Genomic DNA, 23,381 nt, shown 5'->3' with positions numbered 1-23,381 from the left:
TTGCGAACTGTCCAACTATCATACTTCCTAGGTACACAATGGCCGTCACATAATGACGATTATCTCGCGCAGCGGCGCCAGATGAGCATATAATGAATGTATACCGAAATCAGCACACGGGCGGACCCGGAGCCTTTGAAGCTCCTGCGTCAACGATGGCCTCACAACTCATCAACAACCTTGCAACCGCAAACAAGGTTTCGCGAGTACCTGAACAGGATGACTTGAAAAGGCTGATGTCCGAGGTATCAGATCTGGAGAACCGAGCCTCTGAACTCACCAATCCCGATGAGAAACTTGAGCATAAACATAAGCTGATCTATGTCTTTGCCCGTGCGGTTTTGGAGAGGCTCAGCTCCGATGATCCTTTTATGAACACTTCCCAACTAGTGTCTCAGGCCTCTGAAGCATTGGATATTTTTATGTCGGCAGTCAAAGAGACACCTGCTGTTCTAAGTTACGTTTTGAATGCGGAAGAAGTTCTCCAGGCTCGCGGTCAGGAGCCGCTCTGGAACTGGTTATTTCCACGAGTCTTGACCCTTTTGGGACGGCGAGAATATGATGCCCTGACTGAGAAAATCAAAGACTTTTTCTATGTATGCTTTCAGGTTGTCTCCCGATCACCTAAGCTATGGAATTTGAACCACTATTTCTTCTATTATCTCAAGGAGTGCGCATCAAGTACGTACTAGGTTTCATATATGGTCTTTGCTCCTTCAACTGCTTACTAGGCTCTAGCTATTTTGATCCACCTTCAAAACCCTGCTATTATTTCTCATGGACAGATACCTGAAATTATCACACCCTCTGGTACACTGGATAGCTCCATGTTTTTCCAGCAAAAAGAAGACTCGGCCAACGTAGCGCCCCTCTGCAAATATAGAGTCTATGATATCTCCCATGCGTTCTGGAATCTCAATAGCCTCTTAAATATCCTGGTTGATATATCTGTGGAAGGTGCAGCGTCTTTTGATGCAACCCCGGCGTTTCAAGACTATTTGGCATGGGTCTTGGACTCATTTCTTGCTATTCGCGACTTACAGAGGCGATGGCGGGTTAATCCGCAACTACAGCAGTCCTGTAATGGTGCTACTGCAATAGCCCTTTCTGCTGTGCAAGCGCTACTGTCATCACTTCGAGAGACTTTATCGGAGACTACCCTACGCAAGGGCTGCCTTATACTGGCAATATATTGCGCTGATCTCCTGGAGGAGTCAAGCGATGGCTTGAAGACATCAAGTCAACTCACGGTTTGCCGCAGCTTCTTGTATTTGAGCACTATCTGCACAAAGCATGATTCTGTTTGTCAAGCTATATCTCTGCATCTTGTGCCGACCATCAAAGCCGTTTTAAGCAACCAAAATGGGCATCCGGGCCTCGGAGAAGACTTCCAGGTTAGTATTAATTGCACCACATTGGAAATTCATACTGATATATTGAAGAAAATGGCAATAATACTCTGTGAGGCATGTCATATTAAACTACCTGAGGTACAAGGCCAAGTTGCCACAGGTCCCTTTGATAGTGATGAGCTAGATTCGGAATTTCGCTCTCTCGGCTTTCAAAATGAACCTTGTGGAGAGACCCACGATGTTCGGCCAGCTAAGCGTCGCAAACTGGAAGAAACAAGTAGCATTTTTGAAGAACTTGTAGGCGATCTCCACTCTCTACTTGGACTTCAAAAATCTATGAACTTGGATGGCTTAAGTCAAGCGATCGAGTATGTTTCTTCAGCACCTGGGTACGTTCAGGCAACTAGCTAATGGCATGCAGGTCTTGCTTTGCTGCTTTAAATGATGCCGACCGGTGCAGAGCCATCCAGTATATTTCTCTCATCCCATGTGCAGCTTATGGTTCTTTAAAATTAGCTCAGAATAAAGATGGAACAATTCGGGAAGCCACATGTTCCCTGTGCGAAGCAACCCAGGAAGCCAACTCAATCAACTTGGATAGTACCCGATGCCGCAATATCAGTGGCGAAGCTGTTGATATTTTTAATACTCTCGTCAAGTCGACTTCTTTTCTAGACTCAAGGCGGCCTCGTGTTATAGCGATGTATGCCCTCAGACGATTCACCGTACATTTTGACGACGCAAACTTTGTTGATTTAGAGAAATCTTCTTTAGGACAGTGGTGTTTGCAGTCTCTTCGGAGCTCAATCCGAGAACTCCGCATTGCGGCTGGGTAAGCTGCCCTTTGCCAAGGTCCAATTTATGCTAAGTCACTGCTTTCAGTCGAACTCTCCCTGGGTTTCTGAGCGGTCCAGGATCAATCGAAAGCTTGACGCGGAGGAATAGATTCAATGTATTCGAATTGCTACGTTCCTTTTCGGAAGAGGCCAATATCCATTTCCAAGAGACGTGTCTTCTAGCTTGGGGCCAGTTGGGACGGTATGCATCGCTCATGTGTTGATATGAGTGGTTGTGCTTACAATGGCTAGTATCTCGGACGGTGATGAATTGAACATCGTACTTTTGAGTCTAGTCAGGTATTTAGGGAGCAGCAATCCTGTAGTCTCCGGTGTTGCATTCAACGAGGTTTGCTACTTCTATTCATCCGAGGTATTTTTACTAACCAGCGTATCAAGATACTCAAATTATCCAAAGCCGGCGGGATCAGCACGAAGCGGCTGTTCAGCCCCTATTGGGATACCATAGCCATTGAAGCTGTTAAAGATCTCTTAGTCAGGCCTCAGACCACGCAATCCATAGCTGACCTATTGGGAGTTTCAGTATCCGAATTCCTTGTTCTTACTCAAGGGTCCACGCTTCCATGGCTTGTATTATTTGGCCAACCAGACGTTATTAAAAGGATAGCTGAGGCACGCAAAGACGAAGAATCCTGGCTCGCCTGCATGGAAACTTCAAACTTAGTAGCGATAGTCCCACTCTTGCTAATCCAGAATGTGCCAAACACCGAGGCCTTTGTTATGAATCGTTTCAAAGCGGCGTCTCCGAAATTAGATCAGATGGATTTCACAGAACTAATGAGAGTTGAGCCAGCTTCTCAGGCTTTCCATCTACTGAAGGCTGCGGGAGAGGCCGACGATACCAAGAAATCCAAGGTATATTTTGCCTACATCTTCATTCATCTAAGAGACAAGCTAACGGTATTTAGATCCATACAGCGCTACAATTCCTAGCTAAGCATGCACACGCCGCCGTCGATGGGAGTCATAAGAAAGTTTCTGTTGGCCGGTTTCTGGAGCAGCACCTCTTGGGCCTGGTTGCTCGCCTATCGGACATTGTCAATGATTCACGAGATGAGCACCCAACCAAGGAGAAAGAGCGATGCGTCAAGGCTTTTGAGGAGCTTGTAAAGGTTGCTAAAGTGCATACTAGGATTGCTCGCCCTCAGGTATGCCACCTTACAGATGATAGCTACCGTACCCCGCTTACAAATTTATAGATTTGTGCATGCCTTCAGTCGGCCTTGGCTCATAAAGAACTTCAAGCGTCCGCCTTTTCAGCCTGGGCAACTATGCTTACACATCTCGCAGACGATGACGTGGAGTCTATGTTAGAGAGTACTTTCTCTACCCTTATCCAGCACTGGGCGAACTTCAATGGTGCTACAAAACAGCGTGCAGAAGAGATTCTCCAGCATTTACTCAAGCATCGGGCACGCCTTATTCGCAATGCAATCGTCAATTTGCCGTCACTATCGCAGCTTCAGGAGCTTGCTGATGTTGAGGCTGCGATTAGTAAATGGAGGGCGCCCACTGATGCCAGCAATGCCTTCCAAATATTCAGTCGAAGGATTGGGCATGAGAATTCGGGCGTTGTTTTCCAGGCTCTAGTTGAACTAAAATCATATCTGCAGACGCACCAATCTTTTCTCCAGGCTTCGGCAATCAGCGAACAGCCAGACAACGTTGTTGGCCTGCTTGTCAGATCAATTCTGGATACCTGCGTCAAGTTCAACAGTTCTCATCTAGATATTGCTAGATTATCTGCCGAATGTATTGGTCTTATTGGCTGTTTGGACCCCAACAGAGTCGAGTCTGTTCGAGAGCAGAAAGAGATGGTTGTCGTCTCGAATTTTGAGGATACTGGCGAAACAACGGATTTCGTGCTCTTCATTCTAGAAGAAGTAATAGTCAAGGCTTTTCTGTCGGCTTCCGACACCGTGTGGCAAGGATTTCTATCCTATGTTATGCAAGACCTTCTCTTCAAATGCGACATTAGGGACGTATGTGGGCCCATAATTGCGGATAACGGAAGGGGTTCTGAGCACGAGATTTACCAAAAGTGGCTGAAGCTTCCTGGAACTGTTCGGGATACCCTAACCCCGTTCCTCACCTCAAAATATATCTTACACGAGAGAGATCTGCCGAAGTACACGTATCCAATATTCTGTCCTGAAAATATGGTTTCCGACAAAGTCTACAATGTCTGGCTTAGGGCATTTGTCCTCGACCTGCTCCAGAAACCGCTCACTCACAGCTCCAGTATTATATTTCCAACCTTGTGTCGTACGATTAGGATACGAGACACTTCGATTGCTAGCTTCCTGCTACCATATGTGGTTCTACATGCCATTGTGTTAGGGACCGATCAGAACAGACAAGAAATTGGCCAAGAGCTTCTTCGTGTCTTGACGTATGAAGTGAAACCTGATTCGAAGATTAGGAGAGAAGACTTGAAACTATCTGTTGAGGTATTATCCACTTATCCCTGGTTGTATTAACTTCTGCTAATTGGTCATAGGCTGTGTTTGGGGTGCTAGATTACCTTTCTCGTTGGGTACAGGAGAAGCAGGCACAGTCAAGTCGTACCCGGCATGACCCAACTGCGGCTACCAAGGGGATCCAACGAGTAGGAACCGTCCTATCCATGATCCCTCCTGAGATCATTTCCCAGCGTTCAGTAGAGTGTAAATCATACTCCCGTGCACTCTTTTACTGGGAACAGCACATCCGCCACGTTCGAGATGCCCAGGAAGGCCCAGCCTCAGACACACAACTATTAGAGCGACTACAAGACATATATACCCAGATTGATGAGCCTGATGGCATTGAGGGAATATCTGCGCACCTTCATGTTTTAGATATCGAACAACAGATTTTAGGCCATCGCAAAGCTGGGCGGTGGACAGCTGCGCAGAGCTGGTATGAGATCAAACTCGCAGATGCCCCTGACGATGTTGATGTGCAAGTCAATCTTCTGACATGCCTTAAAGAGTCTGGTCAACATGGTTCGTCGAGCCCAGAATAGAGTAAGGAACTTAACTAACATATCCCCTCTCATTAGATGTTCTACTAAACTATGTTGAAGGCATGCGAGTTGCCACAGAAACTGCTCCTCGACTCATTCCATTTGCAACGGAGGCTTCATGGGCAACAGGTAGGTGGCTGGCCTTGAATAAATATACATCCATGGCTTCCAAGGGAATGAGTGAAGACTTCAATGTAAGGGTTGGTCATGCTCTTCTTGCATTGCATAAGAAGGACCCCCAGGCCTTCCAGTCCACTATTCAATCTACTCGGGAACAGATTGCATGCTCGTTGTCAATGTCAACGACAGCCTCGATTGGGACCTGCCATGACACCATGCTTAAGCTTCATGTACTTACAGAGCTAGAAATGATTGCCGGGCTAGACTCTGGAGCTGTGGTTGACCGCCCAAAAGTCCTAGCATCTCTAAATCGACGACTTGAAGCCATCGGTGCTTATCTTAATGACAAGCAGTATCTGCTCGGCATTAGGCGTGCTGCCATGCAGCTCTCGAGGTTTGCGTGCACCCTTCTAAATTGGAATATCTTTCTAACTCTTACAGCTCTCATTTTACAGAAGGGGATGTTGCTTCAGCGTGGCTAACGAGTGCGCGACTCGCAAGAAAAGGAAACGCCATCCACCAGTCATTCAATGCCGTTCTTCACGCATCTCAGCTTAAAGACGAATCAGCAACCATCGAACATGCTAGACTTCTATGGAAAGAGGGGCATCATCGCAAGGCTATACAGAACCTCCAAGGTGCGATCGAGAGTAACGCCTTTATATCCCACGATAGAGATGCAGACCTCACCAACTTCACGGGCGTCGATACAGCAGATCAGCAGAACTTCCTCACTGCTAGAGCACACCTTTTGCTTGCCAAATGGCTAGACGCCGCCGGCCAAACCCATTCCGTGGCGCTTCGATCACAATATCAACTAGCTGCCAAAACCCACTCAAGCTGGGAAAAGGGACATTACTACCTTGGGCGTCATTATAACAAACTACTGGAGACGGAAAAGAACCTTCCGCCTAATCTTCAGGCCGAGACATACCTCACTGGGGAAACAGCTAAACTCGTTATCGAGAATTACCTGCGGTCGCTGAGTTTCGGAACCAAATACCTCTATCAAACTTTGCCACGAATCCTCACCCTTTGGCTCGATCTTGGTATTCAAGTCAGTCAGCCAGTTGAACCCCGCTATGGCGACTCAAAAGACTTCGTCACGAGAATTATCAATGCCCGGAAAGACTATCTTACACAGCTACACAACCGTTTCAGCAAGTACATCCAGAAGATGCCGGCCTACATCTTCTACACCGCACTACCTCAGATAGTTGCCCGAATTGCACATCCAAATGTCGACGTCTTTAAATTCCTCTCGCAGATCATTTTCAAAGTTGTCTCTGCACATCCGCAACAGGCATTGTGGAGTCTCCTTGCTGTGTGTTCGTCGAACCAATTAGATCGCAAGAGTCGAGGAGCGTCGATCCTGCAAAGTCTCTGTAACAGCTCTAGCAAGCGAGCTGAGTCTGGGGCGGCGAGCATCAAGTCTATGATCCGGCATGGCGAGCGTCTTTGCGAGCAGTTACTCATGGTCAGCACATATGGCGATTTCCAAGGCAATCGAACCGCTTGGGTCAGCTTGAGCAAAGACCTCAAATTTAACTCCAAAGGTTGTTTACCAAATTTTATGGCTGTCCCGGTTGAGCGTGTTTTGACAGCGACCCTTCCGACTCTCACAGATAACATCCGAACCCACAAGGCATTCTCTCAAGATATTGTAACCATTGATTCTTTTTCGGAGGAAGTTATGGTACTAAGTTCCCTTCAAAAACCTCGAAAGCTTACTGCTCTCGGATCAGACGGGAAGACTTACGGTCTGATGTGCAAACCTAAGGACGATCTACGAAAGGACCAGCGACTCATGGAATTCAACAGCATGATAAACAGATCATTGAAACGAGACGCCGAATCTAGCAGACGGCAACTGTATATCAAGACGTATGCGGTGACTCCTCTCAATGAGGAATGTGGCATCATTGAATGGGTGGATGGGCTGAAAACTCTTCGAGATATCCTTCTAGGTCTCTACAAGGCCCGAGGTATCTCGGTGAATTACAAGGAGATCGAGGCGTTATGTGAAGAAGCTACTAGATCCGAAGACAAGTTACCATTCTATACGAAAAAGGTTTTGGGCCAGTTTCCTCCTGTCTTCCACAAGTGGTTTGTGCAGCAATTTCCCGAACCTTCGACATGGTTCGCAGCTCGACTACGATACACCCGATCTTGCGCGGTCATGTCTATGGTCGGTACGATTCTAGGCTTAGGCGATCGTCATGGCGAAAATATACTTTTTGAAGAAGGCAATGGTGGGACGTTCCACGTCGACTTCAACTGCCTTTTTGAAAAAGGCCTCACCTTCCTCAAACCTGAGCGAGTGCCTTTCCGATTGACGCACAACATGGTCGATGCAATGGGAATGTATGGCTACGAGGGGCCGTTCCGCAAATCATCAGAGCTAACTCTCAAACTTCTCCGGCAACACGAGGAAACTTTGATGACCATCTTAGAGGCTTTCGTGTACGATCCTACACTAGATCTTATTAAGAAACCGGAGAAAAAGAGAAGAGAGGGTGCATCTGTGGTGCCTCCAACTGCTCAGGGTGTGCTTGATAATATCCGGAGAAAGGTTAGGGGCTTGTTGCCGGGGGAAAGCGTTCCTCTGGGTGTTGAGGGACAGGTTGATGAGCTTATTAAACAGGCAACCAACCAGACATTTTTGGCGGGCATGTATATTGGCTGGTGTTCTTTCTTCTAAGGCGAAGCTAAGTACTACTGTTCGTATGAAATGATGAAACTTTAGTGTAGATTTTTCTAGGAATATTTTGAGCGTTCTTAAGTCCCATTGTCATATTACCTAACGCTGTTAGGCTGGCTGGAGTTTCTATATCGATTTCATTCTTATTTATACCTACAAGAACCAAAGAAATAACCCCTCGGTATAGATTATGTAGATAGACCGAGTAGGTCGCGTAGAGAAGGTGAATTACAACTGTTACAAACATAGTCCACAATCAAAGCAACCGCAAGTCATTGACTGATTTTGAATCTGTGAATACCATGAAAGGCTCTCATAAATGACGCCTAACTTGTGCGACCATGTCGCTGCGACAAGGAGTCTTGGAGGAAACTACTAAATGATTGAAAAATGGTTAATATTTTAGAAAGTGTTTTTCAAAGTGTCTGCCAGTGGTAAGTAGGTAGTAAGTAAGTACTGCGCGATGTGAAAAGAAACCAAGACCGAGTTTTAATTATATTACCTCTATAATCTCAGAAAACGTTTATCTTTCGCTGCGTATCGATGATTAATTGGAGACTTGACAAATAAATATATGTAATCTAAATGTACGATAATATATATCTCGAACTCAAAGTTTTTGGTATACTTTAGGGAACGATGCGTGACTCCAAAGTCTTGCTTGCGAAGTGAAAAAATTCGGTGAATGCGGCAGTCCTGAGTTGTTACTAATAGCAACATCGAACTGAACCTATGGGACATCCGGTAAAGTCGGCTATACTTCGGTGGCTTATTTCGCACTCATATATTGAAATAACTAAAAGTAATCAAAAACAAGGACCGCTGGCGCAACGGTAGCGCGTCAGATTCCAGACCTGAAGGTTATCCGTTCAAATCGGGGTATGTTAATAATCCTCTCCTGATACAAGATCGCCTTCCTAACAGTAAACAGTGTGGTTCAATTCCTCGTGAATACATTTTTTTTTCTTTCGTCTTACGGACGACGCAGGTAGACCTCTGGTTTGGTAAGCGGTCAGGCTTATAAAGTGCAAAGGAATCAATTCGAATTAATTCACGAATTATTTCATGACAAAACGCTATGCATGACCTCGCGCGTTCTGAGAAGCGTCCTCAATCGCAGAGCCCTCCAGACATCACTCGCGATTTTGGTCGGCCCCAAAAAGAAAACTCTGACACTTCGCCACACACAGATGGCACGAGCTCCTTGGCGAGTTTTCGGAAGTTCGTCTACGAAGAATTAATGTCTCGCATGGCAGACAATGATATTATTGGAAAGCAGCCGCTTTCACCTGAGCTGGTGGAATACTGCCTCCCCAAGAGGGTTGATTACACTGCCTGGGACACCCTCCTCCATCAGCCATTAAGCCTTCCTGATAACCTTCTTTCTTCCATGTTCAGTCTTAAGGAAGATAACGGTTTTTCTAATTATGTCAGATCACCAGATACGCCAACCATATTTTACTTAAGATCGTTCTCAATGACTGTATCTCAGTTGAGGAGTATTGTTGATGACTGGAAGAATCGAAAATACTATTATGGCGAAGAAGCTACTACTTGGTTGGGTATGACTGCAGCAATGAGCTCTGAGGAGGTTGTGTATATCCGCTATATTGGCGCCACTGAAAAGAAGACCCCATTTCAACGCTACACAGCAGATTTTTCGTCTAAAACTGGTCCCGTACTGGCGAAATTCTTGGAAACAGTTGGTCGATTATGTCCAACCGTCCTAGATAGTGTTGCAATATATGAGTTTGATGAAGCGAGTCATCTCAGCGCCAAAACGTGCTCGCTACCTGAATGGAAAGAAAACAGGGCTATGCAAACCCTCCCAGAGCAAGCATTAATAGCATTATTTGGATTTTCTTCCCTACTTAACCAGGCGGTTGGTGGCTTCCTTCACACTTACAATCCAGATGACGATCAACGAGCTGTTTTCAAGTCTCTGCAAACTGGAAGTATCGAAGCCATGCAACAAAACTTACAGACTGCCCCTGTCGATTTAGTCAATAAACTCCGAGCGTGGGCGAGAAGCGTCTTCGAGCATGATATAGGGCGTCAACGATCGCTGCTGGCCGTCGAGGAAAGACTTTCAAAACCTGGCGTTCCTTCGAAGATTTATCAATTTTCCGAATCACTTCAATTGACAGTTATGAGTCAGGCGGTACCTGCACTTTATCTTGGCCAGTTCACGCCCGTTGTTACTATCGGTGCTGAGATGAGTAAAGATGCGTACGGGAAAGCCGAGCCATTCTACACCGGACAGAGTCGCTCTGCAGATTTGATGAAGAAAGTCCTCTCAAAGTTATACGAGTGGGAAGAAGGTCTCAAAGAGACATCATCATTTACCATCAATTCCTTGATTAAACGTCAAGGTTTACCTTTCGTAAACCTACTCCCATGGCTGAACTGCACTAAGGATGACATGTCCGCTGCCATCGGGATTTTAGAGCAGTACTTGGGGATAACTCGGCCATACATCATTCTCACCTTGGGAAAACGCCCTTCGTCTGTCGCTGCTTCCAATTTTCGGCATCTTCTCGGATACAAAGGTCGGGATCCATTCTATCATAAGGTTGGAGTGCTGGAAGTAGTAGACTACGGCGATTGGTCTAGCGTACAAATACCGTGTTTCCATCCAGGACAAGTTCAATACGTTAAGGACTCAAAGCTGTTTTATAAGGCAATGAATCTTACCCTCTCGATTCTATTACTTACGATTAAGGTTACAATAGAAACGCACTCTGCAATGCGAATGAGCCCACAAGCTGCTCGGTGTATCTATATTAAGAATACTGTCGATAGTATACTTCAAGCCAAAGGTATTGATGTCTTATTAGAAGACATAAAAGATGGCATGCAGGCTGTCAAAGATAAAGGAAACAAATTCCACACCAAAGAAGAAACTGCTGCTGCAAAGGGCAGTGTAATTAATATTCTCGGATCCAAGTCTCTACCAGTAGGTCTGAATAGAACTCCCCGCTAGTGGTTGTATAGCTGATAGATATTAGAACCCTATCATTTTCAGTGCTTTAGCCGTTGATGCTCCTTTCTCGTACAATAGAAGAGCCCAGGTCCATCGCCTATGGAAGCTTGACATTCCGGCCCTTCATCTTGTTATCTCTCGTGATCATCGGTACCTGTGGCATGCTTGGGGGAATCAGCTTGAAGAGGGAACTTCTTTCTTCGAAGATCGTTCTCTAGAAGCTAGTTGGCGTGCTACTATTAAAGGAGATCCATTAGAGGTTAGACGCAAGTTCAAGAAGGAGCGCCCTAAAAGACAAGGCGTGCTTGGGAAGAGGAAGATGTCGGTGTACGAGCTTGATGCTTTTGAAGTAGATAATAAGTAAATCAAAAACACTTTAATGGAGCTTACTAAATTACCAAAGAAGTATAAGTTAATAAGTATGGTATTGTAGTAGCTATTTATAGTACAGTTGTTGGGAATCGGCAATGGTGATATATCAGAGTTTATCACGGGTTTCAAGTATACCCACCGGTAGCAAATATAACCCACTTTTACCTATATATTATAAGGACATCTCCTTCACCTCTATTACTAGAAATAAACTAGTTCCATTTCAAGGCCTCCAAAATCCTTGACAGTAAACGAAACTACTAAAGAAAGGTAATACGAAGAACTAATGTAGCAGGGTGTTATATAAGTATAAATGTTTAGTAACTGTTGGTTCGATCTTCGCATTGGTCCGGAAATACAACGTAGTAATAAAGCTGCTCCTTATAGAGAATAAAGAGGAAATTCAACATATTGTACCGTACCCCGTATTATATACAAGTTCATACTCCCTTTGTTCAGGAAACCAATCTCCTTCCAGGGCTGGCCGGCGGGGTTCTCGAGGTGGTAGAAGCGGTAGGCGCGGTCCGAGAGCACGAGGTCAGCAAGGGCCGCCGCCATGTCGTTGACCGGGATCCAGTAAGCCTCGCTGGGCACATCGGGCACCTCCTCCGAGTTGAACGGATAACCTTCAGGTCTGGAATCTCACGCGCTACCATTGCTGTCCCGTATTAGTTTAATATTTCTAAACTGCACCGTTTATAAACTTACGGCAGCGGTCCTTGCATTTCTCAAAAATTGCTTATTTAAATATATGCCTAAGTTATTGACCATAAGTTTAGAATCCGGCATAAAGATCAATACTTTGGAGTTTACTTATATATATACATATATATCGCTGAGGATTAGGAGGGCGGCTATTTTGCGTGTTGTGCTCTTTAGCGAGAGGGCCAAATACAGCTCTGCCGTGAACCTTATAAGGGAGCAGCAACGGTTTCCCAGGCAAAACACGAGAAGGACGCGATAGTTGGGGCACACAGGGGCAGGCAATAGCGGCCGCTGCTCGCGTCCACGGACTAAATGAAAATTAAGGATGTGTCTCTAGTTAGAATCGCGGCACTTGTTCTTAATTTTAATTCCATGGTCACCGTCTGAAAGCAAGGGAAATTATACCTAGTCATATGGAGGATGGAGATCAACTTTAAGAGTTAGAAGCTGCTGTTAGCCTCTACGATAAATAAATAAGGGATGTAGAAAGTATATCCAACCCCTGACATCTAATAAATAAGTAGGAGAACCGATATACCAACAAATCTAAAATTAGACTAACAAGGGGTGGGTTTATCTACCTATCTGCGGGCACATCTAGAATTGAAATAATAGTACAAGGTGAGTGATTTCTGTCCTGATTCAATATTTGCATGTTGTAGCTCCTGTCGCCAACTTCAAACCTAATGGACATATGTTCGACATGTACGAAAGCGTATAGGTGTTTGCAAGGTGGACAAAGACGCCTTGCACACCAATATGCGGGATGACGATGATGTTTCCAACCTCGTCGCGAGCCTCGCGAGCCTCGCGCCTCTAATTGTCAATTACTCATTAACACATACCCCGATTACGCCTCAACATATAGCCCCTTGAAGAGCCCCTTAAGAAATCATAGCTTGCTGCTTCCCAATTGGATCGCTGCCTACCCCTCCAGACGCCACTCAAGGCAAGGTTGCGGGCCCAGCCTTGACTCCGTGTAACATTCGCCAGAACAAAGGGCTATGCGATATATACATGTCTTCCCGCAGAGATCCTTCCGACCACTTTCCTCCCTCAGCAGCTTCAGAAAGATGTCGACCTTCACTATCCCAGAAACAAATGTCTCCGTCCAACTTTGCGCGGGGCTTACAAGAGACCAACTCCTCGAATTCCCACCGTTCAAGGTACTTTATTCCCATATGACTCCCATCTACAATAAATATATACTTAGGACTGTGAAATCATGCTCACAAAGAAATCCAGGGCTGGCTCCAAAGACTCCAAACCAACTTGTCCCTCCAACATAGCAGCCCCTCCCACGAATTCCACACCGACCCATATATTCTCCGCCACATAGAGATACAATGCAATGACCGATTCGCCCATAACCGTCTCGGTTTTATAAAACTCACCGCAACGATCTCCAACAATGGAGGCGAAAACTTGCCGGGCGCAGTATTCCTCCGCGGGCCTAGCGTAGCCATGATGGTCCTGCTACAACCGGATGACCTACCCTCCGACTCGCAGGAGGAGAAACACGTTTTGCTGACGGTACAGCCGCGGGTTGCGGCCGGTGGGTTGCAATTCGTGGAGTTACCTGCGGGGATGGTGGATGGCGGGACATTTAAGGGAAGCGCAGCGCAGGAGATACAAGAGGAGTTAGGTCTAGATATACCGGAGGATGAGCTGATAAATTTATCGGAGTTGGCGATTCCGGAGGCGAAGATTGAGGGCGCTGGGAGGGCAGAGGACATGCCTCGGGCGGTGTTCCCTAGTGCTGGAGGCTGCGATGAATATATCCCGCTGTTTTTGCATGAGAAAAGGGTGCCGAGGTTGCAGTTGAGGGAATGGACAGGGAGATTAACGGGATTGAGAAGTGAAGGAGAAAAAATTACTTTGAAGTTGGTTAGAGTGGAAGATTTGTGGCGGGAAGGGGCCAGGGATGCGAAGGCATTGAGTGCGTTGGCCCTTTGGGAGGGGTTAAGGCGGGATGGGAAATTATAAGATAGAGATCATTCAGTTGATTACCTTTAGAGCGGCGATATAATGGCTTAATTATACAAATAAACGTGGTCTTTCCAAATACCACATGTCCGTTGGAGGGCTATTCAGAGAAGACGAGCCTGCTCCTAGCCAACTTCAACTTGGCCGTGCAGGCTTTCAAGTAAAATATTCTCAAAAGTGGAGGCTATAATCCTTTCGTTCAAAGAGTAAACTGAGATAGAAACTCAGAGCTAACTACTTAGCTTCGATTATTCGACAGAGCAACGCCACCCTCTCGGTTTATAGAGGAATTTTGGTGTACTAAATATATCTTATAAAATGTATACCGGGAAGTATGAACTTAAGCAACTATGACAGGAGATGATCGGGCGGTCAAGTGGTAATCCTTTAGAGCGGGGCTTCCCATACGGAATGCCATCAGTAGGAGGTAGATCTCCTTTCCTAAATCTTCTAGATTTGGAAGGGTGACTGGTTTGCACCCCGTGGGTAACCGATCTCCTTGTCGAGGGTGAGTTGATGCTCCGTAACATATCGGGTGGCTTTTTTTTTTTTTGAGCTTCGTCCTAGGGTTCTTGTCTTTATGGGAGTAAGGTTTTGGGTACAATACAGCGTACTCATATCAATGGGGAGTTGCAATACGTGCTATGTCCTCGTTTCTCTCCAATGTCCCTAGGGGCATTGGCAAGGTTACAGTATCAGGGATTTTGTCGGGCAGCCGTTTGCAGATTTATAGTTGAAGGGCGGATGTCGAATCAGCGCCTCCTTCAAATAACAGTTTGAATGTCTCGTAACTGGCCGTTTGTTCAGGGGCTAGTATGCCATGAACTAAAATGAACTTGCGTTTTTTGGCCCAGATGATGGTTAGGTTACTTAGTTTCTCCAAACCCCATTTCGTTATAATCCGCTCGGTGGGAATTGGTCGTGGGCCTAGATACTGTTGATAGGAATCAACAGTGTCAGAGAACCCCCTGTGGCGCAGAGCACAGCTGGCTCAACTGGTAGCGGGTATAGTATCTCGCTCTATAACTTCCACCGCCTAGCGATCTCGATACCTTCAGCTAATGTGCCCACTCTCGCATCAATCGCATATCCCTCGCTCTCCAATCTCTTACAGCCGTCCCAAAGATCCTCTAACTTCAACGTAAATACCTCGATGAACTCATTGTCCTCTAGCTCCGGCTTCGGGTTTTGGTTTTCAGGACGAGACATATCCACCGTGACGTGTACCATTCTAAGGTTGGTGTTGCAGAATCCGGGGTCTAGTATGCTTTTAGTAAAGAGAGAAAGAGGAGCGAGGGCAAATTAATGAACTAGAGGGCGATACCATTGAACATTATCGGAGTGCTCTCAGTCACAACTCCCACATACCCGGTTTCCTCCTTCAACTCCCTAACAGCAGCCTCCTCCGCAGACTCCCCCGCATCGACAAGCCCAGCCGGTACCTCAATAACTATTTTGTCTAGTGGAGGCCGGTACTGTTTCTGTAGGACTATCTCATTTCCTAAGACCCAGTGTACCGTATTAGCACATTCTTCGTAGTCCAAGTATAGGAGGTAGTCGAAGGATATGTACCCGTAGCCTTTTCCAAAATCGCGACGATTCCCACGCCATCAATATCAGAATCTTTCGGCCTTGTTCGCCGCTCTGCGTGTTCCCATGTTCGGGGTTTACCTAATGGGTCTGAGTAGGTTGTACTGCAGGGGTTGCGGGATTAGCGTTCTTCGAGCGTCTGTTTCGTGGTAGTATGGAAGGTAACGCGCACAGGATAAGCTTGGTCCATTTTGCGTCGCTATCTTTCTGTGTAGAAGAGGTGTTAGTGGTGTTGCTATGCGATGGAATGGGTTGAGTGGTAGGGATAACGTTGAGGTGGGGATGAAGCGAGAGGGACTGACCAGAGGCTCTGTTTTGAGCACTTTGGCATTGGCGTCTGACATCTTGATCTCAAGGATGCTATACTTGCAGAGCTAAAGTTTAAACTGACTTGATCGTGAGTTACGAGGCTTGTATCCAAAGTATTAAGTTGCAATAGGAGTTGGGAGGTTATGGGGCAACGGGGTAACGGGTACGGGTATTCAAAAGGCTGTCTGGGATACGCGACGCGCATTCCGATTTAATTGGATGTCAAAGCCTCGGTATGTCAGGTTGCATTGGCTTTCGCATTTAGGACTATAGATAAGCTAGCCTATATATTCTAGCCTTAAGCATCAGAAGTGTCCTGGAGAAAGAGACTTTCAGTTATGACATAGCTTTGTTAATAGGTAAACCAAACTTACTCAAAAATATGGGAGGGGAATGGGGGATAACGACCCTTGTATGTTCGCTAAAGCTGCCCATGACGTACTTCTATCTACGTCTCTTAACTTCTCCATAACCATCTTCAGACCTACACAACCCAATCCACGTATCTACAGTTTAGGATAATCATAGCTAGGAGAACAACATGTCTCCCTCCAGAGGACCGGCAAAGGATCTTACCTCGCCTTCTATCGACGCTTCCACGTCTGAGTCGAGCATAGATACCAAAGCCAACGTCCGCTCCTCCTCCGCCCTCAGATCCGCAAAACAAAACCTCCACTTCCTCTTCTCTCCCAACTCACCTAATGCGCCGCGGCCTGCACACCTCCGAACACGCGCACTCTTACGCTCTCTCCGATTCATTGGCATATTCGTATTCTGGCGCATCGTTCGATACGCAAAATACGCCTTAATTGGCTCGATCGCGGCAGCAGCTGGGGCCACGGCATTTGGAGGTGCAGTGAGCGGTCTTACCTTCCTACTTGCGCCTCCCACGTTGGCAACCAGCGTTGGTGTAGGGTTGATTTGGGCGATGGGTAAATGGGGATTTCGGAAGATGAGGGTGAGTAAGATGGCTGCGGTGGAGGTGAAGGATAGTCAACAAAATGTGGTGAAAGATGGCCGGTGGAGGGATGTCCAAGGTCCGAGAGCTGTGCCATGGTAGGTTCTGAGGGGTCTACTGGAAGGTCCACGATACGTTCAGATATCGCCCACGCGATATTCGGCTGGGCGATACTTTAAGGCGAAGAAGAGCTTAAAGGGCGATGGTGGATGTCTTTCGATTCGACTCATCCCGCCCTCTCAATAGAAATTTGGAGCATTTCAACCTATGAAACCTCCAATTGGCCTCATTGGGTCATTATACGGAGCAAGCATCATATTCGCAGTTTGCCCTAAATTGGCTAGTTTCCCTGTGGATTGATCACCACTACTATTGCCATTGTACTCTGGCGCTCCATCTACACAATTTGGGTTAAAATCAGTTCTGACTGCTTCTAAAACTCACCTAGACCGCTATGGGACCAAACGCCAAATCCTGCCACCCGATAGATAACCGTTATTATGCTCTACTAGTCACGCTTCTCGACCCCCTTCGTTAAATAACCTACGCTCGGGCAACAACTTGTTGGGATTGGCCAAACTATACTACAATACTAAGAATCACAAGGGGAGCCAACAAGTGGGCAGACTTCGTGCTCTCCCACTCGCACACCCTCATGTTAAGCCGGGCCTAGACGGGTTTTACTCCAGCTGAGCTCTTTGTTTGTGCTCTAGCACCGCCCTTAGGCGTCTTCATTGCCATCCGTGCTATCGCAGGGTTAGGCACCGAGGTAGTTCTTCACGGGACATTTTGAATGGCCTTCCTGTATACACTCGAGATGCCCATTCTCTTCTTGGCCATCGTAGCTAGCTTTTTTGACATCTTTTCTAGAGCCTCGCCCGGTATTGGCAGCGGTATTGGCAGGGCCTTGATGGAGCGAGTAGATTTAAGGTTGTACTTTTAAATACAGCAACGCCCCCTCCGCTTGTCACATTTCCGTGTTCAACTGTTTACGCCAAAGAGCTCCGACGTGCTAATGAACCTTCAAGCTAGTGCTATTGATGGTGCGCAAATCTGCCCCTGGGTTATCGTCTAGTATATATCTTAGCACCCTATTTCCCTCGCAATTCTCTGGTAGTGTTTCATGAAACATAATATCAGGGGCTCTAGAAGCGAAAAAGGGGTGGAGGTCACATGGCGGCCATTTAAAGTCTGTTACTCCCGCACGAGGCAAGTACCTCGCTATTATACTTGTAACATTGCTTCAGTTAGCTCATCAAACCCACTTTTAACAAACGAACAATATTACGAAAATATCTGGATCCTTGTCAGCTTTTAGATTCGTGTCAATCTCTCCTATATCATTTTTAATATTTTTCCAACGCAGCGATATGTTCTATATATATGTTCCCCGTATAATTGTTTATTAGTATTATCTTGGAGAGTTTAACATAATCGAAGTATTTGGCTTTAGAGATGTACATGTTTAGGTAGCTCCTGTCGATTAGGCTTCAGTGATCCTAGGCGTCTCCGGAAACGACTTGGTTAAAGTTGGCCTCACTGGGACTTGCTTCTTTATACTCTGGGCTTACCGAGGAATCAATGTCCTGAGTAAAGCCCTGGAGCTTAAATGGGGCTATTCGATATACAAGAAAGCGCTTTTTAGAAGACCGATAGCGTAGGCGCCTACTTGTGCGTCGAAATCGGCGTTTAGGCACTATCTCGATCCCTAGTTAGGTAACGTCTATCCCTGCGTGCCGAGCCGCACCCTATAACGAGATAAAAAGTAGGTACTTTGAGTTCAAGCTACTAAAAATCTGTGAACGTGTAAAAGTTTCTATTTATTTTTATTTCAGTTATATTATATACCTCTCCCGAACACTCCTAACCTATCAATTCCGAAAATTATGACCACGTCGTCGCTGCCCCCTTGAATTTACAGAGGGCCTTTCTTTGACACTATAATAGACCCCTCAACTCGTAATACCACTATTAAGCTTTTTCCACCTTTTAAACTCATAAAACGATTAAATTTATATTTCTCAGTCTAATCACAATACTAAGAAGTCATTGTTAGTCTTGTGGCAGCTAGAGCGCGCTATGTTATATGCCGTCGCTACATAGGCTGATACCTCCCCTAATCAAGCAATCAACAATCCTGTCAGCAACGGTGTAGTTATAGTAATCTCGATAAAATTATATATAAGAATCTATAGATACTAACTTAGAGGTTGTTCGCCTAAAGTCGCAACCTTAAAGCTTGAGGCGTTGATGTCATTCGACAGCATTATTGCCACTAACTCGTGAGCTTCTCTCATAGTGGCCATCGATTGCCCCATTGCGTAACTCAAAAATACAAGTTAAAACTTCTTTTAGAAAATGCTAGAAGACAAGTGGCAATTTTTAAGTAGTATGTAAGGAGATGGTTCCCTAGGACCCCCCAAGAAAGAGAGTATTCTTGCAATTTCATACAGTATGAAGCTTTGCTCTTTTTTACAGTGAAAGAATGAAATCCTGCCAGATAAATGTCATACTGTTTAACAATACTCTTATTCTAGTATCTGAATTACTTTCTCGTAATCGGGAGCAAGAGCCAGAGACAGTTTGCTTGCTTTCGGGTGAGAAGCTACAGACGTGACCGAGTCAGAGTGGCCCTCGCGTGTTTGCAGTCCCAGGGTTTGGACGTATATTTTCACTTATAATATTATCTAGATATTTCTTACTCTACCTGCCATGTACGTAATGTTTCAAGAGAAGATACCGTATCAGGGTGATCTATGCCAAGTATTTTCTCCTGCAAACGGACACATGTAACCATTAGCTCAAGACTCTTATCATGCTGGTCTTGACTTTTCCAGGTCCAAGCAAGATTTGCCATGCTCGTGAGCGTGGAGGGATGCTCCTGGCCCAGCACCCGCTTCCTCGTCTCCATCACCAGCACCTCCAAGTCCTCGGCCTCCTTCCAGCGGCCCTGGTTCCAGTACGTCGAGGCTAAGTTGGCTATGCCCGTGAGCGTGGCGGGATGCTCCTGGCCCAGCACCCTCTTCTCCGTCTCCATCACCAGCACCCCCAAGTCCTCGGCCTCCTTCCAGCGGCCCTGGTTCTGGTACGTCAAAGCTAAGTTGCCTATGCTCGTGAGCGTGGAGGGATGTTCCTGGCCTAGCACCCGCTTCTCCGTCTCTATCACCAGCACCTCCAAATCCTCGGCCTCCTTCCAGCGGCCCTGGTTCCAGTACGTCGAGGCTAAGTTGGTCATGCTCGTGAGCGTAGCAGGATGTTCCTGGCCCAGCACCCGCTTCCTCGTCTCCAATACTAGCACCTCCAAGTCCTCGGCCTCCTTCCAGCGGCCCTGGTTCCAGTACGTCGAGGCTAAGCTGGCCATGCTCGTGAGCGTGGCGGGATGCTCCTGGCCTAGCACCCGCTTCTCCGTCTCCATCACCAGCACCCCCAAGTCCTCGGCCTCCTTCCAGCGGCCCTGCTTCCGGTACGTCGAGGCTAGGTTAGCTATACTCGTGAGCGTGGCGGGATGTTCCCGGCCTAGTACCCGCTTCCTCGTCTCCATCACCAGTACCCCCAAGTCCTCGGCCTCCTTCCAGCGGCCCTGGTTCCAGTACGTCAAAGCTAAGTTGGCCATGCTCGTGAGCGTGGCGGGATGCTCCTGGCCCAGCACCCGCTTGTCCGTCTTATAGGCTTCGACAAACTGCTTTTCAGCTTTATTATACCATCCATCCTGTGAAAGACACATCCCAAATCTCCATGCTAGTTTGCCTCTACTCTCCAGATCTTTACAAACATCAGATTTTAGCACAGATTGTACGTGCGGAAGATATATCCTCCATATACTTCGGTTTTGGTAGTCATCGTCCGGGAAGACTTCTTCTAATCGCGTAATAGCCTTTTCGGTCCATTGAGTGATTAGCTCTTGCTTTCGAAGCCAGTTCCGTGTTGCGAGATGTACTAGCCGATGAAGATCAAGAGCTTGGTCTGCCGAACGCTTGGTAATAAAAGAGTATGCATCGAGAGTCCCAATTGCATCGATTTCCTTCTTCCTAGATGGGCCTGCGGGAAGTAGAGACTGTGGGATATCCTTTGAGTCTATACAAGCTATAAATGACAGATAGTCGGCCGCAAGAAAATCGCACTGCCGGATTTGCTCAAACGAGATCAGCCACGTAGTAGCTACTGGATTCTTTATATTGTGATATCTCTCGTCATCCTCAAATTCTTCGCTAAGCAGATCGATCACGTCTTCTTCTTGCTCTGCAAGGAGGGATAGATAGTCAGAAAGGGCTATCCCATTCTCATTGATATATGCCACTGCCTGAACAATAGCCAATGGAAGATAAGTAAGCTCTGTAAGTAAAGCTTCCGTATCCGGTCGGTTTTTGACCAGGTCTGGATTCACTAAACACTTTTGCAGTAATTGTGTAGCCACAGTTTCTTCCATCTCGGGTACTTCAACAATATTATTCTTTGCGAGCTTGACAGCTGTCTTGCGATCTCGTGTTGTGAACACGACACATCCATGCTCACTTTTTGGCAAGTAATCGATCAAACGACTAGACTGACTAATCCACATATTAATGTCGTCAGCGTTGTCAAACACAAGAAGCCACTGCCTGGTGCTTTCTTTGCTCAAGAACTCCTGCACAATCCGTTTTACATCCGCCTTCTTGTCTTCCCAACCGGGTATACAAAGCTTTTGGGCCACGTCCAGATATGCTTGGTGGAGACTTTCCATATTCGTTGCCGGTATCCAGATAATTGAGCGACTCTTATACTTGTCTCTGACTCGATAGACAAGCTCGAGTACCAATTGTGTTTTGCCCACACCGCCAAGCCCGGTAATGGCTAGTTTTGTAGTTTGGCCTTGTTTAGAGAGTTCCTTTTCAAGTTTTGCAAGCTGGAACTCACGACCCGTGAAGTTGGGATTTCTCTCAAATGGCACAATGAAAGGAGTTTTACTGTCTGTATAACAGGACTTAGTATAGATCGGGGCATGTTAGATCTAGCATACCTTTCAAATCTCCCTGCTGGCTACTGTTCGAGAATCCCCTTACTGTCATTTGGAACCGCTTTAGTGCGGCCTCCTTTCCCTCGCCATAGATGGCTGGCATGGACACCTCGCAGAGACCTAAAAGACAGTAGACTGAATCTTCTTCTTCTGTTGTCTGGCGTTGTGCTGCCCACCCTCTCCGCTCATCTATACTGAAATCGGAAACGGAATTTCCTTGCAAGGCCTTGGTTCGAATTCCGGTAATTTCGTGAATAGGCGTTTCTAGTGACATCCTATCACCTAGTCGCTTGCCTTCTTTTGAGAAAAATTCCACCACTGCTGGAGCAACAAGTTCTTGAAGTGTCCAGCCTCTAGTAAACCATCTGCTTCTCCGAAAAGCCCCTTCCCATGTGCTCTGGTTGGCCTGAGTATCTACTTCATCACCCGGTATAGATACATCTGCAAGATATACATAGCATTTCTTCGCATTTCGATACCAGCGAAACATGGAGTTAATCGCCGTTGAAAGCTCTGCAGGATTTGATTTATCAATGCAACATGTGTCTACCCAGAAGTACAAGTAACCGTCCCTGGTAGCCTGCTCTCCACAAAACTTGATCTTTTCATAACCGGTCTTACTTTTACCGCCGCCACTAATGAGTTCTTGATAGGTTACCTCTTGGCCAGGTGTCCAAGTGTGCGAGAGTATGGTATAGGGAAGGTCATTGTGGGTAGGAACTTGGACCAGGCTGAGGTCGCCAGGCCCAACAAGCTTTAATAGACGCATAGTACAAAGTTATCTGATCAGAGAGCACTGAGTGGAGTAAGAAGGACAAGTATAGCAGATACGTTATGCGAGGTAGTCAATAGATTATAAGGCATGAAGATGGCAGCTTCAGCTGAAAGGACGAGGCTGAATAGCGATCACGTGCAAGAGAGCATATGTAAAGATTCGAGAGTCTTTAAAAAGTTATCTTGGTAACAACTGGCCGGATATTGAGGAGTAAGCAAATATATCAAACTTTGTGCAGCTTGATAGGAAGATGTAGACTTGACAAGACGGAAACAAGTAGTTAAAACATTGCTTTAACGAATCTAAAAATATCTAGACCCAGCCAAAGCGTATTTATCGATGACCGCCGCGACTGCAGCATAACTCTTCATTAAGACGTCCAACTATATATTCGGAGAAGATAGGAAATCTGAATAAGATACAGAGGCAAAGTTTGCGACTAAAGAATTGACCAAGCCACAGTTCGAAAGCGCTGCGTTGCGGCACAAAGACACGTCACGTGTTGATATCTTCTCATCGCCAGTGTTAAATGGTGCTTGGGATCCTGAGGCACTGTTTGAGTCTGGAACTATCGGGTCACACACACGTCATCGAGAAACCTGTACTTATGCCACACATGTGACCAATTTACTCCCTACACGTGATCAGTCAGAGAATCTTGCCTAAGTAAGAT

General features: G+C 46.3%; 6 protein-coding genes across 6 annotated transcripts; 4 read left to right on the top strand and 2 right to left on the bottom strand.

Annotated features, from left to right (window-relative positions):
- Positions 1-155: 155 nt before the first annotated feature.
- Positions 156-8,037, top strand: BP5553_01529 (Protein kinase-like (PK-like); the record flags this gene model as incomplete). Its single annotated transcript, XM_032010152.1, has 12 exons — positions 156-681; positions 739-1,394; positions 1,443-1,720; positions 1,774-2,184; positions 2,235-2,390; positions 2,441-2,537; positions 2,588-3,064; positions 3,118-3,357; positions 3,409-4,659; positions 4,710-5,196; positions 5,253-5,730; positions 5,778-8,037. 12 exons carry the CDS (start codon positions 156-158, stop codon positions 8,035-8,037), a joined length of 7,317 nt encoding a protein of 2,438 aa, XP_031874206.1.
- A 1,078-nt stretch (positions 8,038-9,115) lies between these two features.
- On the top strand, positions 9,116-11,384 carry BP5553_01528 (uncharacterized protein; the record flags this gene model as incomplete). The annotated part of the gene is made up of 2 exons (XM_032010151.1): positions 9,116-10,993; positions 11,046-11,384. The coding sequence occupies 2 exons, from the start codon at positions 9,116-9,118 to the stop codon at positions 11,382-11,384; spliced, it is 2,217 nt and encodes a 738-aa protein (XP_031874205.1).
- Positions 11,385-13,170: 1,786 nt separating this feature from the next.
- On the top strand, positions 13,171-14,083 carry BP5553_01527 (uncharacterized protein; the record flags this gene model as incomplete). The annotated part of the gene is made up of 2 exons (XM_032010150.1): positions 13,171-13,263; positions 13,343-14,083. The coding sequence occupies 2 exons, from the start codon at positions 13,171-13,173 to the stop codon at positions 14,081-14,083; spliced, it is 834 nt and encodes a 277-aa protein (XP_031874204.1).
- Positions 14,084-15,103: 1,020 nt separating this feature from the next.
- BP5553_01526 (Nudix protein) lies at positions 15,104-16,017 on the bottom strand (the record flags this gene model as incomplete). Its single annotated transcript, XM_032010149.1, has 5 exons — positions 15,104-15,342; positions 15,408-15,584; positions 15,656-15,777; positions 15,846-15,880; positions 15,976-16,017. 5 exons carry the CDS (start codon positions 16,015-16,017, stop codon positions 15,104-15,106), a joined length of 615 nt encoding a protein of 204 aa, XP_031874203.1.
- A 506-nt stretch (positions 16,018-16,523) lies between these two features.
- BP5553_01525 (Uncharacterized protein) lies at positions 16,524-17,042 on the top strand (the record flags this gene model as incomplete). The annotated part of the gene is made up of 1 exon (XM_032010148.1): positions 16,524-17,042. One exon carries the CDS (start codon positions 16,524-16,526, stop codon positions 17,040-17,042), a length of 519 nt encoding a protein of 172 aa, XP_031874202.1.
- Positions 17,043-19,753: 2,711 nt separating this feature from the next.
- Positions 19,754-22,702, bottom strand: BP5553_01524 (Uncharacterized protein; the record flags this gene model as incomplete). Its single annotated transcript, XM_032010147.1, has 3 exons — positions 19,754-20,394; positions 20,430-21,887; positions 21,937-22,702. 3 exons carry the CDS (start codon positions 22,700-22,702, stop codon positions 19,754-19,756), a joined length of 2,865 nt encoding a protein of 954 aa, XP_031874201.1.
- Positions 22,703-23,381: the final 679 nt, after the last annotated feature.

The sequence above is a fragment of the Venustampulla echinocandica genome (assembly GCF_003357145.1).
Source record: "Venustampulla echinocandica strain BP 5553 chromosome Unknown scaffold_0, whole genome shotgun sequence".
Classification (NCBI taxonomy): domain Eukaryota; kingdom Fungi; phylum Ascomycota; class Leotiomycetes; order Helotiales; family Pleuroascaceae; genus Venustampulla; species Venustampulla echinocandica.
This window is presented reverse-complemented; position numbering and strand designations above follow the sequence as displayed.